The sequence below is a fragment of the Saimiri boliviensis genome, chromosome 4, assembly GCF_048565385.1.
Source record: "Saimiri boliviensis isolate mSaiBol1 chromosome 4, mSaiBol1.pri, whole genome shotgun sequence".
NCBI classification, from domain to species: Eukaryota; Metazoa; Chordata; class Mammalia; order Primates; family Cebidae; genus Saimiri; species Saimiri boliviensis.
This window is the reverse complement of record NC_133452.1, coordinates 100,087,706-100,104,738: the sequence shown is the minus strand read 5'-3', so window position 1 is coordinate 100,104,738 and position 17,033 is coordinate 100,087,706. Positions and strand designations below refer to the sequence as shown.

At 48.5% G+C, this 17,033-nt stretch overlaps 1 protein-coding gene across 1 annotated transcript; it reads right to left on the bottom strand.

Annotated features, from left to right (window-relative positions):
• Positions 1–2,702: 2,702 nt before the first annotated feature.
• Positions 2,703–16,727, bottom strand: ARMC12 (armadillo repeat containing 12). The gene is made up of 6 exons (XM_003923187.4): positions 15,111–16,727; positions 14,311–14,456; positions 13,946–14,080; positions 4,711–4,884; positions 4,495–4,566; positions 2,703–3,244 (listed from the first exon to the last, which is right to left on the bottom strand). The coding sequence occupies exons 1-6, from the start codon at positions 15,352–15,354 to the stop codon at positions 2,912–2,914; spliced, it is 1,104 nt and encodes a 367-aa protein (XP_003923236.1). The 5' UTR covers positions 15,355–16,727; the 3' UTR covers positions 2,703–2,911.
• Positions 16,728–17,033: the final 306 nt, after the last annotated feature.

The window sequence follows — 17,033 nt, the reverse complement described above, 5'->3', positions numbered from 1 at the left end:
AGACTCCATCTCAAAAAAAAAAGAAAAAAAAAATTAGCTGGGCATGGTGGCAGGCGCCTGTAATCCTAGTTGTAAAGTCCGACTCCCAACCGGGGCACCAGCCAACTGACCCTTCTCCCTCACTCTGCCCCTATTCAGCAGGAAGTAGCCAGAAAGAAGCGGTGTCCCATATGATCAAAAGGGTCAGAATGTAAGGCCGGTTGCCTTGCCGGGGAGGTCGGACACACCGACCTCTGCACGCAGCACCTGACTCTGCACTTAGCTCTGCCGCATGGCTCCCCTGGAAGGCTCCAGCTAATGCAACCCTGGCCGGCTCTCACACTGGAAAACCCTTCCAACAACCCGCCAACCAATAGCAGCCCGCCCCATCTCAATCCTGCTCCCCTGGACCCAGTCAGAGCACCCAGCTGTTGCTCGTTCCTCCAAGCCATAAAAACCCCACACCCCAGGAAGTCAGCGCAACTTCTCTGGCCCCCTTTCCCCTACCAGAGAACCTCGCCCCGGAGCTGAATAAATTGGCATTTAATTTTCTTATTCTGGCCTCAGTTTCCTCATTTTAAACTCGGCAATGACCCTTACACTAGTTACTCAGGAGACTGAGGCAGGAGAATTGCCTGAACCTGGGGATGCAGAGGTTGCAGTGAACCAAGATCATACCACTGCACTCCAGCCTGGGTAACAGAGTGAGACTACATCTCAAAAACAAACAAACAAAAAATATGTCCTACAACAAAAAAGAAATAAAATAACAAGGTATATAAGATTCAAGCTTTAATTTGCTAAATGCCAAGTGAGAGGTTCAGATGAGCAGTGCTGCAGGATAAACCAAAGGCTGGTATGGTTCCAAAAAGGTCTAGGCTGCAGTGGGTTGCCAGCTTTTTTTTGTATTTTTAGTAGAGATGGGGTTTCACCATGTTGGCCAGGCTGGTCTCGAACTCCCTACCTCAGGTGATCTGCCCGCCTCAGCCTCCCAAAGTGCTGGGATTGCCGGCATGAGCCACCATGCCCAGCCTGCTTTTCCTTTTTGGGTTTGTTTTCCTTTCAGGAAAATGCTAGGGTTGGTCCTGGATGAGGCTGTTTTTCAAATCCTGCTTCTGCAGAACACTGGGAGCCTGTGGCTGGACCAGGTTCTGTGTCCTTGACTGAGCAGTGGCAGGCTGGGAATGGCTCCAACCTTAGGTTTCCCTCCCATAGGATTTTCTTAGCAGGCACGACTGCTTCCCAGCAAGGACTCACAGATAAAACAATGAATGGGCCAGACATGGTGGCTCACGCCTGTAATACCAGCACTTTGGGAGGTTGAGGCAGGCAGATCACGAGGTCAGGCATTTGAGATCAGCCTGACCAATATGGTGAAACCCCATCTCTACTAAAAATACAAAAATTATCTGGGCGTGGTGGCACATGCTTGTAATCCCAGCTACTCAGGAGGCTGAGGTAGGAGAATCACTTGTCGCAGTGAGCCGAGATCAAGTCCTTGCACTCCAGCCCGGGCAACAGAGCGAGACTCCATCTCAAAAACAACAACAAAAAAAATGAATCAAAAATGGGAAATGCAAATAAATGGGAAAATCGGAAAATGAGTGACCGTATTTGGTTTGTTTCTGGAAACTTCACGGTTATGGTGTTACTCACACCATTGTTCTGGTTTCCAAAGCTAAGTTTCAATGACGTTTCAGGGTGCTTCATGGAGACCTCTAGGACTCTAACCTGAAGAGACTGGAGAAACGCTGGAAGCAACACCCTCCAAGCACCTCCCCAGTGCGGATCTTTCGTTTTCTCAGTAATGATTTTATAGCTCCTCAGAGCACATCTTTGAGAAATGAATGCAGAACGCTGTGCCTTAACGTTCGTTATCTCATCCCTCTTTAATTCTCCCAAAAGCCTCATGAAATAAGTGCTATTCTTATATGCATTTTACAGATGAGGGGCCTGAAGCTCAAATAGGATTAATGGTCCCTGACGTCACACGGTTAGAAATGACAGAGCTGGGACTGGAAGCCAGCACTCTGACTCCAGAGCTCCCTTTCTGACCCAGAGTATGCCTGCAGCTCTCTGTCATTCATGCTGTCACCAAGTATCATCAGTTCTTCCTGGGACACATGGCAAGAATGATCTTCCTTACCCGCTTTGGCTAATGAGATGTGAGCTGAAGTGGTGACAGTTATCACTGCCACATTCCCTGTCCTTCTGTAATAGTTGTAGAAACACAATGAAGAAGCCTCCCTCAGCCTGGTTATCTGTATGAGGGTGCTGTGGAGCAGAAGCCTGCCCTTCCACCCCTGAGCTGATCTGCACTGGGCGTGCAGTGTAAACAAGAATTAACCTTTGCCATGTTTAAGCCACTGAGGTGTGTGTTGTTACTGCGGCATAGCCTGGCACATCCTAACTAATCTAACGCTATACTGTGTCCTGTTGATTATCTTTGCCTTCAATCCCCAAGCTTGCCTTCTTCTAACCCCCTGATTTGAAAAGCAGCAAGAGCCATCCTAGCCAACATGGCGAAACCCCATCTCTACTAAAAATACAAAAATTAGCCTAGCATGGTGGTGGGTGCCTGTAGTCCCAGCTACTTGGGAGGCTGAGGCAGAAGAATCACTTGAACGTGGGAGGCAGAGGTTGCAGTGAGCCGAGATCATGCCGTTGTACTCCAGCCTGGGTGACAGACGGAGACTCTGTCTCAAAAAAAAAAGAAAGAAAAAGAAAAGCAGCAAGAGAAGAGGAGAGCCAGTCCCCCAGACATGGAAGTGGGGATGTGTTCTGAGAGATAAGCCTGTGCTGTGCCAAATGCTAGAGCAGAGATTATGCTGAATGAAATCTCTACCCAGCCCTGGAAGGCCACTGACAAACATCCAAGCTTCAAGAAACTTCAAGTTTCTCTCTCATAGTCATTTATTGGCTCTCCTTAATTTTATTCCGTGTTTTTAAAGTAGGAACGACTGGACTGGCAGGTGGAGGACCGGGCTCTCAAGTCCTGGGGATATTGCAGGCTGACGATGACCTTGCAGGCCTGGATCTGAACATCCTCCTCAGGGTGGATGACCAGGGCAAGCAGTCGGTCTGCCAGCCGCGACTCTTCCCCAAAGAGGGATTCATGCAGGGACTGTTCGTTGTAATGCCATTTCACAGCACGGTAGTGGGGTGCATTCCGGCCCTCACTCAGCCGCTCAGCAAACACCAGTACCTCATACAGGATACTCCCTGGCTGTGTGGGCTGGAACAGGCTTAGGAAGTTGGAGTGAACCTGTGATGAGAATAGAGAGAGAATGGGAATGAACTCATAGGCAAGTTCTAAAATCTTGTTCTCGTAACCTCCTACTGCCTAAACTCCCCAATATATCTAAATTTCAGACTTAAGTGTATAGTAATTTTTTTAGTTTTTCTTTTATTACCGTCCTCTAATTTAATTGCCTTGTGATCATAAAACACGAGTGATATGGTAATATTCATTCTGGAAAATTTGTTGTGACAAACTTCAAGGCTTAATGTGTGACTTATTTTCACAAATATTGTGTGTGTGCTTGACAGGACTATGCATTTAATCCTGTTCTGGCTATGTCTAATGGCTCAAGCTTATTTGTGTTATTCATTAGGAGTATATCCTCACTAGTTTTAGTTTTCTTATCTATCAGTTGCTGCAAGAGTGGTTAAAATATTCCAGATCGGCCAGGCACGGTGGCTCAAGCCTGTAATCCCAGCACTTTGGGAGGCCAAGGCAGGTGGATCACGAGCTCAAGAGATCGAGACCATCCTGGTCAACATGGTGAAACCCCGTCTCTAGTAAAAATACAAAAATTAGCTGGGCATGGTGGCGCGTGCCTATAATCCCAGCTACTCAGGAGGCTGAGGCAGGAGAATTGCCTGAGCCCAGGAGGCGGAGGTTGCGGTGAGCCGAGATCGCGCCATTGCACTCCAGCCTGGGTAACAAGAGCGAAACTCCGTCTCAAAAAAAAAAAAAAAAAACAAGAGCGAAACTCCTCCTCAAAAAAAAAAAAAAAAAAAAAAAATTCCAGATCTCCCACTGTAGTGGTATATTTGTTAATTGTAGTGGTTAATTTGTTAATTTCTCCTTTCGATTTTGTCATATATATTTTGAGACTATGTTATTAGGTGCATACAAGTTTAGAGTTGCCCTACTGTTCTGATGAACTGAACCACTGATTATCACAGACTAATCTTGTCTATCCCTAATAATGCTCTTTGCCATAGTCATTTCCCCCCATTATTAAAATACCTACATTAACTTTTGTCTCCTGTGTTCCTAACTCTCAGAATTCAGGAAACTCCTCAAAGGGGAATCCCCCTTCCAACATATGGAGTCTCCTTCTACTCGGGGGAACAGAAGAGGGACGGGTTTCAATGCATTTAGTGCAGAGGCAGGAAAAGACATAAAATAATTCATCAGGGGTAAATCTGTCTGGAGATGTCACGATTCTTCCCTCCCCACAATACCTGAGTTGGTATTCATCAGGCCCTCTTCAATTTCTTTCTCACCTGGCAGTTGAGAATGTCATAGAGAAGGTCATTCTTCTGTGCCAGGTAGCTCAGGAGACGTACGGCTTGCACCTGAATAAAGGAAAGAGTAAAGCATGAGAAGGCAGGTGAGTCTGGGCCTGTACAAGGAAGACAAAAACCTCTGCTCCTCCTCCCTCTGAATGCTTCGCTGGGGCTGGTCAGCAAGGCAGGGCCCTGGCCATGGTCCTCAGGCACCTGTGCCAGGATGTAGTCTGACTGCAGGATCTCCATCAAGGCAGGCATCACCCGTCGCAACTGCGGATGCACATAGTCGGGCAGCGGAAGGTTGTTGAGGAGTCTGAGGCCCGCAACGTGCAGTTCCGTGTCCCAGATGGTGGAGATCAGTTCGAGCACCTTGATGGCATGTTCCTGGGGTGGGAGAGAACAGAAGGGCCTGCTTGTACAGGTGATCACCACTATTCCAGTATCTGACTTCACTCTTCACCATCCCCATGAATGTCCACTGGGCCAAACCCAGGAGACAGCTCTCCCTAACTCTCAACATCATTCAACCCCGTTGGCCACTCCCATCGCCCTGAAATTATATGGCTTCTTTTCCACAGACTTCTTTCCTAGCTCTTCTGCCCAACCTCCTCTTCTCTACTTCTCTACCTGCTTCACTCCCTTACTGGTATCATCCAGACTCATCGTGTTAATTACGATCCACATGCTAGTGACTCTCTCCTTTATGTCTCTAGGTCCAGCTATGCTGCCCCTCCCCTGAACTCCAGATTCACATATGCAGCTGCCAGTTCCACTTTTCTCCCTGAATGTCTAACGGAGCTCTCCGAGTTAACATGCTCCCCCATCCCCAAACCTGCTCCTTCTATAGCTTTCCCTCTCTCAGCTACAGGTTACACCTTTCTTCCAGTTGCTCAGGCCAAAAATTGCTGGCATCGACTCCTTCCTTTCTCTCACGCCCCTTTTCCGATCCATCAAAAAATCCTGTAGGCACTATCTTCAAAATCTGTCAAAAATCAAGCCCCTTCTCTTCACCCGCTCTTCTGCCACCCTCTTCCAAGCCACAGTCATCTCATCGGGATTCTGCAACAGGCTCCTGTTTCCCGGCTTCCATACTTGCCCCCCGGCATGAACTTTCAGAACAGCTGACATGTTAGACATGTCATTCCTCTGCTCAAAGTCCCTATTTCATTCAGTGTAAAAAGCTAAAGTCCCGGCCAGCACTTTGGGAGGCTGAGGCGGGTAGATCGCGACGTTAGGAGTTCAAGACAATCCTGGCCAATATGGTGAAACCCATTTCTATTAAAAATACAAAAATTAGCTGCGTGTGGTGGCGCACACCTGTAATCTTAGCTACTTGGAGGGCTGAGGCAGGAGAATCGCTTGAACCAGGAAGTGGAGGCTGCAGTGAGCAGATATTGCACCAATGCACTCCAGCCTGGGTGACAGAGTGAGACTCTGTCTCAAAAAAAAAAAAAGCTAAAGTCCTTACAGTGGCATACTGTCCGATATGTTCTGCCTCTCTATCCCTACTGTTTCTCTGACTCCATCTTCTCTCCCTCACGGCCCAGGTTCCCATCACAATGGCCTCATAGGTAGTCCATGAACATGCCAGGCACACACCTGTCTTAGTGTGTGTTTGCATAGGCTGTCTTCTCTCTTAGCACAATCTACCCCCAGAGACTCACAACTCACGCTTTCACCTCCTTTAAGACTTTATTAAAATGTTACCTTTTCAGTAAGCCCTTCCCTAACCACCCCCATCCCAGCCTCCCTTACCACTCCCACTGTTATTTTATTTTTCTCTATAGCATTGTCATGTGTAACACACATATTTTTTAAATTTTCATTTATTTATTTATTTTTTTTTTGAGACAGAGTTTCGCTCTTGTTACCCAGGCTGTTGTGCAATGGCGCGATCTCGGCTCACCGCAACCTCCGCCTCCTGGGTTCAGGCAATTCTCCTGCCTCAGCCTCCCGAGTAGCTGGGATTACAGGCACGCGCCACCATGCCCAGCTAATTTTTTGTATTTTTAGTAGAGACGGGGTTTCACTATGTTGACCGGGATGGTCTCGAGCTCTCGAACTCGTGATCCACCCCCCTCGGCCTCCCAAAGTGCTGGGATTACAGGCGTGAGCCACCGCGCCCGGCCATTTATTTTTATTTTATTTCATTTTCTTTTGAGACAGTCGCACTGTATTGCCCAGGCTGGAGTGCAGTGGTGTGATCTTGTCTCACTGCAACCTCCACCTCCTGGGTTCAACTGATTATCCTGCCTCAGCCTCCTAAGTAGCTGGGATTACAGGTGTGCCACCGCACCCAGCTAATTTTCATATTTTTAGTAGAGACAGGGTTTCTCCATGTTGGCCAAGCTGGTATTGAACTTCTGACCTCATATGATCCACCCACCTCAGCCTCCCAAAATGCTGGGATTACAGGTGTGAGCCCCCATGCCTGGTCTTTATTTTAAAATGATTATAAATGTATAGGAAGTTGAAAAAATAGTACGGGGAGGTCCCATGTGCTCTTCACCCAGTTCTCCTCAATGGTCACATCTTGCACAATTATAGTACAATATCAAAACTAGGAAATTGGTATAATATGTGTGCATAGTTCTATGTCATTTCACCACATGCACATATTTGTGTAATCATGACTGCAACCGACAGATCATCCCACCAGAACTGTCCCATTGCCACAAAGATCTATCTCAAGAGACCCCTTTAGAGTCACTCAACCTGCTCCCCCAGCCTGAAGTCCGGGCAACCACTCGTGTTTTCCATCTCTATATATGACCTTTCAAGTTTGAAGATGTTATATAAATGAAATCACCTTCTGTGTGATCTTTTGAGAACAGCTTTTTTCACTCCGCGTAATGCCCTCGAGAGCCATCAGTATTATGTTCCTTTTTATTACTAGGTAGCATTCCATGGTGATGGCTATACCAGTTCGTTTAACCATTCACCTATTGACAGACATTTTTGGTTGTTCCAGTTTGGGGCTATTCTATGTAAGACTGCTATCAATTGTATACTGGTTTTTGGGCAGATGTAAGTTTTCATTTCCCTAGGATAAATGCCCAGGAGTTCAACTGCTGTTGGTAAATGTATGCTTAGTTCTGAAAGAAACTACCAGACTATTTTCCAGAGTGGCTGCTGTGCCATTTTATATTTCTACCAGCAATATATGAAAGATCCAGTTTCTCTACATCTTTGCCAGCATTTGGTATTGTGTCTAATTTTGATTTTACATCTTCTTCTTTTTTTTTTTTTTTTTTTTTTTTTTGAGACGGAGTTTCGCTCTTGTCACCCAGGCTGGAGTGCAATGGCGTGATCTCGGCTCACCGCAACCTCCGCCTCCTGGGATCAGGCAATTCTCCTGCCTCAGCCTTCTGAATAGCTGGGATTACAGGCACATGCCACCATGCCCAGCTGATTTTTTGTATTTTTAGTAGAGACAGGGTTTCACCATGTCGACCAGGATGGTCTCGATCTCTCGACCTCGTGATCCACCCGCCTCGGCCTCCCAAAGTGCTGGGATTACAGGCTTGAGCCACCGCGCCCGGCGATTTTACATCTTCTAATAGGTACATAGTAATATCTCAGCATGGTCTTCATTGCATTTCCTTAATGGCTAGTGATATTAAACATCGTTTCATAAGATTATTTGCCATCCATATATCCTCTTCAGTGAACTATCTGTTCATGTCTTTTGCCCATTTCCTGATTGGACTGTTTGTTTTAACCTTCAGAGTTGTTTTTGTTTTTAGACAGAGTCTCACTCTGTCACCCAGGCTGGAGTGCAGTGGGGCAATCTAAGCTCACTGCAAACTCCGCCTCCCAGGTTCAAGCAATTCTTCTGTCTCAGTCCCCTGAGATTGGGATTATAGGCGCCCACCAACACGCAAGGCTAATTTTTGTATTTTTAGTAGAGATGGGCTTTCACCATGCTGGCCAGGCTGGTCTCGAACTCCTGACCTCGTGATCCTCCAGCCTTGGCCTCCCAAAGTGCTAGGATTACTAGCCATTTAGTGGTGGCGTGAGCCACCACTCCTGGCCTAATATTCAGTTTTGAAAGCACTTGATATAATCTAGCGGAGTCCTTTATCAGATACGTGCGTTTCAAATCTATTCTCCCAGTCTGCAGCTTGTTTTTTCATCCTCTTAAAAGGATCTTTCATGGAGTAAATGTTTTTAATTTTAATAAAGTCCAATGTATTGATTTTCCTTTCATAGGTCATGCTTTTGGTGTCATGGACTCTTCACCAAGCCCAATGTCTCAGAAGATTTTCTTCTTGAAAACTGCATCACCCACACCCAACCTCCTTTATCCACCCCTACCCTTTTATTCTTCTGCATGGCACTTACCACATGAAACACACTCTATATTTTGCTTATTGTGTATTGCTTGCCTTGCCTTGTTAAAATACAAATTTGAGCAAGCACAGGGATCTTCCCTGTTCTGCTTACTGCTTTCTCTCCTGTACTTAGAACAGCATGTTGGCACAGTGTTCAATATTACACTGAGTGAGTGAATAAAGGGATCTTAGGTTCTATGATGCAAGATGCTTGGACCTACAGGTATTATCAAAGACGGGCAACCTCGCAAGCTTCACTTTTATGGGCCATGTAAGGAGGAAGCAAGAGTCCTGGAGTGGAAGTGAGCATTCCCATCAGTACCCTGCCCTTCCCTGCCCCCACCCCTCATGAGCCGTGGAGACCTGCAGGACAGGTTGGAGTCAGCAAGTCCGGGGCAGGGTTTCAGAACAAGGGAATAGCAGATGCATGGGAGCATGTGAGAGCATGAAGCAGGCAGTGTACGTGGTTGGGGTTAGGGCAAGGAGGTGCAGCCCATCACCAATCTTGCACTTAATACTGAGAACCTCGAGGCACACCCAAAGGGCCTGATGGCCTAAGAGCCCTCGGGAGAGAGTGGCCTGACTTAGGGAATAGGGTGAGCTCCATTTTGGATGTGTCGAATTAGAGGGTATCTAAGCGGATATGCCTAGTAGCAGCTGGCTATGGGGAAGGGAGGGGAGCCGACAGGGTGCCGAGATCCAGAAGGGCACAACTAGATGGAAATTGAGATTCAGAGAGTAACTACTTTCACCTGGAAAGAGACCAGGGGTCAGGTCCTCAGGATACAGACCTTGGGGAAAAGGAAGAGTAGGGCTCAGGCCGCCTGCATCAGAATTTCCTGAGGGATTTGTGAAAAACAACATTCTCCTGTTGAACTGAATTCTCCAGGCATGGGGTCCCAAAATCTTTGCCTTGTTTTTTTCTTTTCTTTTTCTTTTTTGAGATGGAGTCTCATTCTGTTGTCCAGGCTGAAGTGCAATGGTGCGATCTTGGCTCACCGCAACCTCCGCCTCCTGGGTTCAGGCAATTCTCCTGCCTCAGCCTCCTGAGTAGCTCGGATTACAGGCACACGCCACCATGCCCAGCTAATTTTTGTATTTTTAGTAGAGACGGGGTTTCACCATGTTGACCAGGATGGTCTCGATCTCTCGACCTCGTGATCCACCCGCCTCGGCCTCCCAAAGTGCTGGGATTACAGGCTTGAGCCACCGCGCCTGGCTAACTTTTGTATTTTTATCCGAGATGGGGTTTCACCATGCTGGCTAGGCTGGTACTGAACTCCTGACCTCAGGCAATCCACCTGCCTCAGCCTCCCAAAGTGTTGGGATTACAGGTGTGAGCCACCACGTCCAGCCAAAATCTTTGCTTTTAACAAGTCATCAGGTGATTATGATATGCTTGAGAATCCCAGCCTGACCAGGCAAGGTGGGTCACACCCACAGTCCCAGCACTTTGGGATGCTGAGGCAGGTGGATCACTTGAGCTCAGGAGTTCGAGACCAGCCTGGGCAATGTGGCAAAACCTCACCTCTACAAAACCCCACCTCTACAAAAAGTACAAAAATTAGCCTGGCATATTGGTGCATGCCTGTAATCCCAGCTATGAGGGAGGTTAAGGTGGGAGGATCACTTGAGCCCTGGAGGTAGAGGTTGCAGTAAGCCAAGATTGCACCACTGCCCTTGAGAAGGCTGAAGGATGTGAGGGATGAGGCAGCAAGTGGAGATGTCTCTAGGTCTCTTTATCTGCTTGTTTCTCAATCTACTTTTAATCTTTTGTGTGTTTACTTTTGTTGATATGTCATCATAGTGAGCATATTTTGAGGATATATATCAAAAGAATTTTTTCCCCAAAAAAGTTTGATGCCAAAAATTAAAATGTGGACCGGGCATGGTGGCTCATGTCTAATCCCAGCACTTTGAGAGGCCGAGGCAGACGAATCGTTTGAAGCCAGGAGTTCAAGGCCAGCCTGGCCAACAGGGTGAAACCCTGTCTCTACTGAAAATATAAAACAAAATTAGCCAGGCATGCTGGTGCACACCTGTGATTCCAGCTACTCTGGAAGCTGAGGCACAAGAATTAAGCTGGGAGGTGGAGGTTGTAGTGAGCCAAGATCGCACCACTGCACTCCAGCCTGGGTGACAGAGCACGACTCTGTTTCAAAAAAAAAAGGAAAAAAAAGAAAGGAGAGCTGCCCAATAAGGATGAACCTCTCAACACAGCAGGGAGAAAAGGCCAACCACAGAAAAGAAACCATCCATTTCCACGTACGTGAAGCTTAAAAACATACCAGACTATATTTTACCTCTTTATTATCTGCCGTGCCCTGCTAGAGTACGCAGGGATACATACACATATGGTAATCCTACAAAGAAAATTCAGAACTCTAAACAAAATACAGGCCAATGGCTGCCTCTGGTGGGGGAGGCAGCTGAGATGTGGAAGGGGCTGTGCTCTATTTCTTGGCCTGGGCATGTTCGGTTTTATTGTTATTCTTTCTACCTTACACATATACACTATTCCCAAGTTTTACATAAGATGGGAGGGGTTGGAGCCTACTGCGTGCTGACGGGGAGTGTGGGAGACTGCCAGCGGTAGAGGGCATAAGCAATCAGAGAGGCCCTCAAGGAAGGGATGGGAGGCAGGATTGAGACTATCACTGGCCACAGACCGGGAGAAAGCCATTTTTTCATGGCACCGGCAGGAAAGCAGGGAGGATGGGTGTGGATACAGTAAGTCTGGGGGCATGATAACGGGGAAATGGGGAAATGACATGTAGTGTTTTGTATTTTCTCTACGGAGTAGTGGAGAAGGAATCCGTGGCCCGGACACCAACCTCTGATCAACACAGGCATGGGGGATGGAGTGCAAAAAAATACGTCTGATCTTTGTCCCTAGTTCCAGGAACCGAGCTCCTGAAACCTTTGGAATTTCCTGAGTGACAGCCGCGTCCTTTGTTATTGCAAACCAGTCCTTTTTGGTCACAACAGAGCTTATGCTAATGAGGGGTGACCCCAGGCAGGGCCCTTGGATAGCTGCCGGTTACCAGAAAGACCAAGGCATGATTAGAAGGCTGGGGTCAGCTTCACCCCCAACTTCTGGGGACGTGTGAGCAGCTGCACATGACTTAATTCCTCAAGACTATGTAATAAAAATGTTTAACGGGGTTCGAAGAGCTTCCGGTTGTTGAACGTGTGGAGGTGCTGGGAACAGCAGGGTGCTCCTCAAGTGGGCCTGTAGTAGACCTCCCTAACAACTGTTTTAGTACTGACTGCCTGGTTAAGTTAAATGTTAAAAGCCAGCGACCTCATACAAAGCCTGGAGTATAACAGAAGCTCACCAAGAGTTTTGCCTGGGCCTTTCCTGGGCCTTAAAGCATGACAAAATAATGAAAGAATTCTTAATAGGACCCATTTAGGATTAAACAAGTTTTTTTTTTTTTTTGAGACGGAGTTTTGTTCTTGTTACCCAGGCTGGAGTACAATGGCGCGATCTCGGTTCACAGCAACCTCCACCTCCTGGGTTCAGGCAATTCTCCTGCCTCAGCCTCCTGAGTAGCTGGGATTACAGGCACGAGCCACCATGCCCAGCTAATTTTTTGTATTTTTAGTAGAGACGGGGTTTCACTATGTTGACCAGGATGGTCTCGATCTGTCGACCTCGCGATCCACCCGCCTCGGCCTCCCAAAGTGCTGGGATTACAGACTTGAGCCACCGCGCCCGGCCCAGGATTAAACAAGTTTTACTGGGGGTCTGAAGAGGCTCCCCAAGGTCTCCACAAACAAGTTTATTGGGGGTCTGAAGGAACACCTCAAACCTCCCTGATTTAGCAGGAGACAAAATAAGGGTAATCACCCCAGCACCTGGACCCACTAAGATTAAGTAAATTTACTGAGGCTCCAGAGGAAGGTCTTCAGGACTCAGACCTTAGCTATAGATCAGAAGACGTTAATCATGTCTTTAGATGAATGCACACCTACACACAGACATATAGCTTAGAAGGTATATAAGCTCTGAAAAACTTGGTAATTTTGAGTTGGTATGGCGATAATTTCCAAGCTTTCTCCCTGTAAGTGGTTACAGAAATAAACACGTCTTCCTCCCCAGTTCATCTGCATCTCATTATTGGGCCACAAGAAGTAGCAGCCAGACCCTCAGTTTGGTCCGGGAACAGGCCCGGAAGCTCCGTGCGTCCTCCCCAACACCCTGCCCCATGTGTCTCCTCCATTTGGCTGTTCCTATGTCCTTTTTTTTTTTTTTTTTTTTTTTGAGACGGAGTTTCGCTCTTGTTACCCAGGCTGGAGTGCAATGGCGCGATCTCGGCTCACCGCAACCTCCGCCTCCTGGGTTCAGGCAATTCTCCTGCCTCAGCCTCCTGAGTAGCTGGGATTACAGGCACGCGCCACCATGCCCAGCTCATTTTTTGTGTTTTTAGTAGAGACGGGGTTTCACCATGTTGACCAGGATGGTCTTGATCTCTCGACCTCGTGATCCACCCGCCTCGGCCTCCCAAAGTGCTGGGATTACAGGCTTGAGCCACCATGCCCGGCCCCTATGTCCTTTATAAAAAAAAAAACAAAAAACCAGTAATTGTAAGTAAAGTCCCTTCCTGAGTTCTGTGAGCCATTCTAACAAATTACTAAATCTAAAAAGGGAGTTGTGGGAACCCCCAAATTCACGGCAGGCCAGAAGTCAGACCTGTGACGGGTACCTGAAGTTGGGGGGAAGCTTTGGGGGACTCAGCCCTTAACCTGTGAGGTCTGATCTAACTATGGATAGTTAGTGTCTGAACCGAATTAAACTGTTGAACAACCAGCCAGTGTCGGGAATTGGTTGCTGTCAGAAAGAACATGGCAGTGGCAGGGAGCTTGGGGGTAGTTGGGGGGGGTTCTGTTATTTGGGGCTCAGAGATACCACTAGTGCCTCAGTTCAGTTTCATCCTAAAATTCAAAGGCCTCATGACCCTGCTGGAAATCTGACCACAGTTTTCCCACTTATTTTTGGGGTTACAAATTCACACCCAAACAAATTTCTGGAACATTTATCCTACGCCAATTAAAGGACTTAAGGATTATAGACCTCCTGCCTGCCCCACCACTCGCCCTGGGCTCACCTGGATTTTGAGCCTGAATTTTCTGATGCCAGAGAAAGCTTTAAGTGTATTCAGAGCTTGGGTTTTGACACTGTTGTCCCTGTCATCCAGCATGTAACCCACCAACACGATGTCATCCGTCGTACAAGCAGAGGCCTGGAGTATGTGGGGAGAGATGGAAGAGGCAGGAGAAGCGGGTGTTCTGGGCCCACTGCCCCCCCACCCCCACCCCTCCCGTCACCAAGATCCCTCAGCACACCCCTCCCGCTATCAGCCCAAAAGAGACAGGTCCCAGAATACAGTCTGGCCAGTCCAGGGGCAGGGATCGGCCGTAACCCCCAGGGGCCAGGCTGGCTAGCGGGGACCTCCTGCTTCCCTTCCCTCACCTCAGCCTCCAACAAGTACACACAGCGAGTGATACTGTGCAGGATCATGCTCTTGGCGTACTCATCCTGTTTGCACTCCAAAGAGTTGAGGAGCCTCCGGAGCTCACCTGAGTCCCGCCCGTGCCGCTCTCGCTCGACTGCCAGGCCTAGACAGCCACCCCAGCCCAGTTCAGGCTGTGGACTCAGACATGATGAAAAGAATGGGGTTGGGAAGTAGGGGACAGGGACCTGGGGACAAAGCTGCCTTGCCTTTTCAGAGAAGCTTTCTCACCATAGGCAGGACCACCATGTACAGCTGAATGAATGTTTACGGCCCAAGGGCACCCTATCTTACGTTGTATTGTCTGTAACATAACAGCATAGATTTGGCCATTTACTCTAACAATTGTCTGGCATATGGTGGTAACAAGCAGTATTTCATCATTACCAGTATATGGCAACAATATTCCAGCAGATGGCAATAAAGAGTCTTGTAAAAGGGGTTCATCTTCCTACTCTACACAAAAGTACCATATGGACTAGTGGAAGCTCTGGTCATACAGTCAGTCCGCCAATTTTCCCTTTCCTTAAAGCCTCAAGCTCTTCGGCAAAAAAGGGATGGGAGGAGCTGCTGAAGTTTCCAAGAAGCCAGAGTGAAGTAGTAGTTGGAGATCTACCAGATGAGTCTGAGGATCCACTTGAGTGAGATCCAGGGCCCCTGAGCTAGCATCTTTAGCAGGGCCTTGCTAGGACACTGCAGGGTGGGCTAGAGGAAGATGGAGAAGAGAAAGACGAAGGGAAGCAGAACTTGGAGGCATCACCTTTGGGCCCTCCCACAGCAGAGGCCTCGGGAGCAGGTGCCTCCTGGGGCAGAGCCCTCTCCCCAGGGACTGGACACTCACGGGCGATGCAGATGGGCGAGTTGCTACAGAGGGGTGGCTTGCATTTTATGCCAGCCTTGATGGCCTTGTAGAGCAGGTAGATCGCCCCAGCACCTGTGGCCAGGCTTACTACACTCTTATAGATGTCCAGCTGTCCCAGGTATTGGGGGATGCTCTTGCCCATGTCTTCAGTGTTGCCCTGGGCCTGGGTGAGAGCTAGGCCCAAGGTACCTGTAGGGGGCCTTCCGGAACCAGAACTCTGGCAGGGTCAGGAACCAGGGTACGAGAATCGGAACCCAGGCAACAAAGGAAACTGGGGAGATGATGGGATGGAGAGCAGTGGTCAGGAAATGGGGCAGCCAGGGGTGTTTGAAAAGAGATGGGGCCAGGTGCAGTGGCCCCATATTTATCATCCCTGCACTTTGGGAGGCTGAGGCGGGCAGACCACTTGAGTTCAGGAGTTCAAGACCAGCCTGGCGAACATGGTGAAACCCAATCTGTACTAAAAATACAAAAAAATTAGCCAGGCGCGGTGGTGCACACATGTAATCACAGCTACTTGGGAGGCTGAGGCAGGAGAATTGCTTGAGCCTGGGAGGTAGAGGTTGCAGTGAGCCAATGTACCATGGTAGTCCAACACAGGCAACAGAGCAAGACTCTGTCTCAAAAAAAAAAAAGAGGGAGAGGGCAGAAGGTCCTTCACATCCCCTGTTCTTTAACGGAGCAAGGTTGGTGGAGCCCTGGCAAGCAGCTCCAGAGGTTGCCTTTCCCCCACTAGAGGGAAGCAGAGGTCCATTTCTGGGCTGGGGCCTTAGGGCATTTCTGGGACAGGTGTTTGGCGTGAGCCCACTGACAGCCCTGTTCCTTTACTTCCCTGGCCCTCCCATCTGTGATCTCTGCACCCTAAATCTTTCCCTGGGTCCTGGGGTGTTTCTTCAGGTAGGGTTCCCTCCCCGCATCAGAGGATGAAAAGAAGGGGAGCATCTTAGAAACATGCACAGACTCTGCGGCAAATCCACCCTTTTCCAGCGTTGCCAGTGTTGCCCTGGCATTTCCCTGTTTGACATAAAGCTCTTGAGGGTAGCTATCTTTGCATCTCCTGCATCCAACATAGAATCGGGTACTTAGCAGGTGGTTTAAGTTGTGTTCTGTCATTCTTTAAGAACTTGAGGGCAGAACAGTGACAGAGTCGAGTAACTGGGGCTCCGGACCCATCTAACCAGAATGATCTTGGTGGAGAAAGGGATCGCCTTTTCCTTAGTCTGTTTCTGCATTTGTAACCTAAAGGGATTCAAATTTACCATTCTGAAACTCCAGGATTAAAATGTGGGTAAAGCTGTGCCTTTCAACTAAATCTGGAAGTACTACCTCCCAGCCTCCCCACAGATGAGATGAGGCTTGGGAAGTCCTCTGGAGTCAGAAGATGCCACCATCCCAGATGTGAGCCCACCTGTAGAGGCCTTGATCCTCACCACTAAGATGGGGCAGGTGAGACCAGACTCTTCTCTCTTCCCCAGCAGGGTCTCCCCACACCCTCTGACCCCACTTTCTGTTACAGAACAGGCAATTGGCAAGCTCCAAACTAGGGCCAGGCGCATAGCCAGTGCTGAGCACGCTGCCCCAGAGCAGGTGTTCACCTACCTGGTCCTGAGCCCTTTTTGGGAGAAATGGAGCAGAAGGCTCTGGACCCTGGGCTGCACCCAGGATGGAGGGCGGTAGGGAAACAGGAAAACAGCATTTCCAATGAGGCTGTGGCCAGCCAGGCCTGCCCACGCAGACCCGTAGCCCATTACACCCTAGGCAGCAGGCAGTAAACAAGCAACAGTCCTGGGTGACCATTCTCTTCCCCTGCTCTCTTCCATC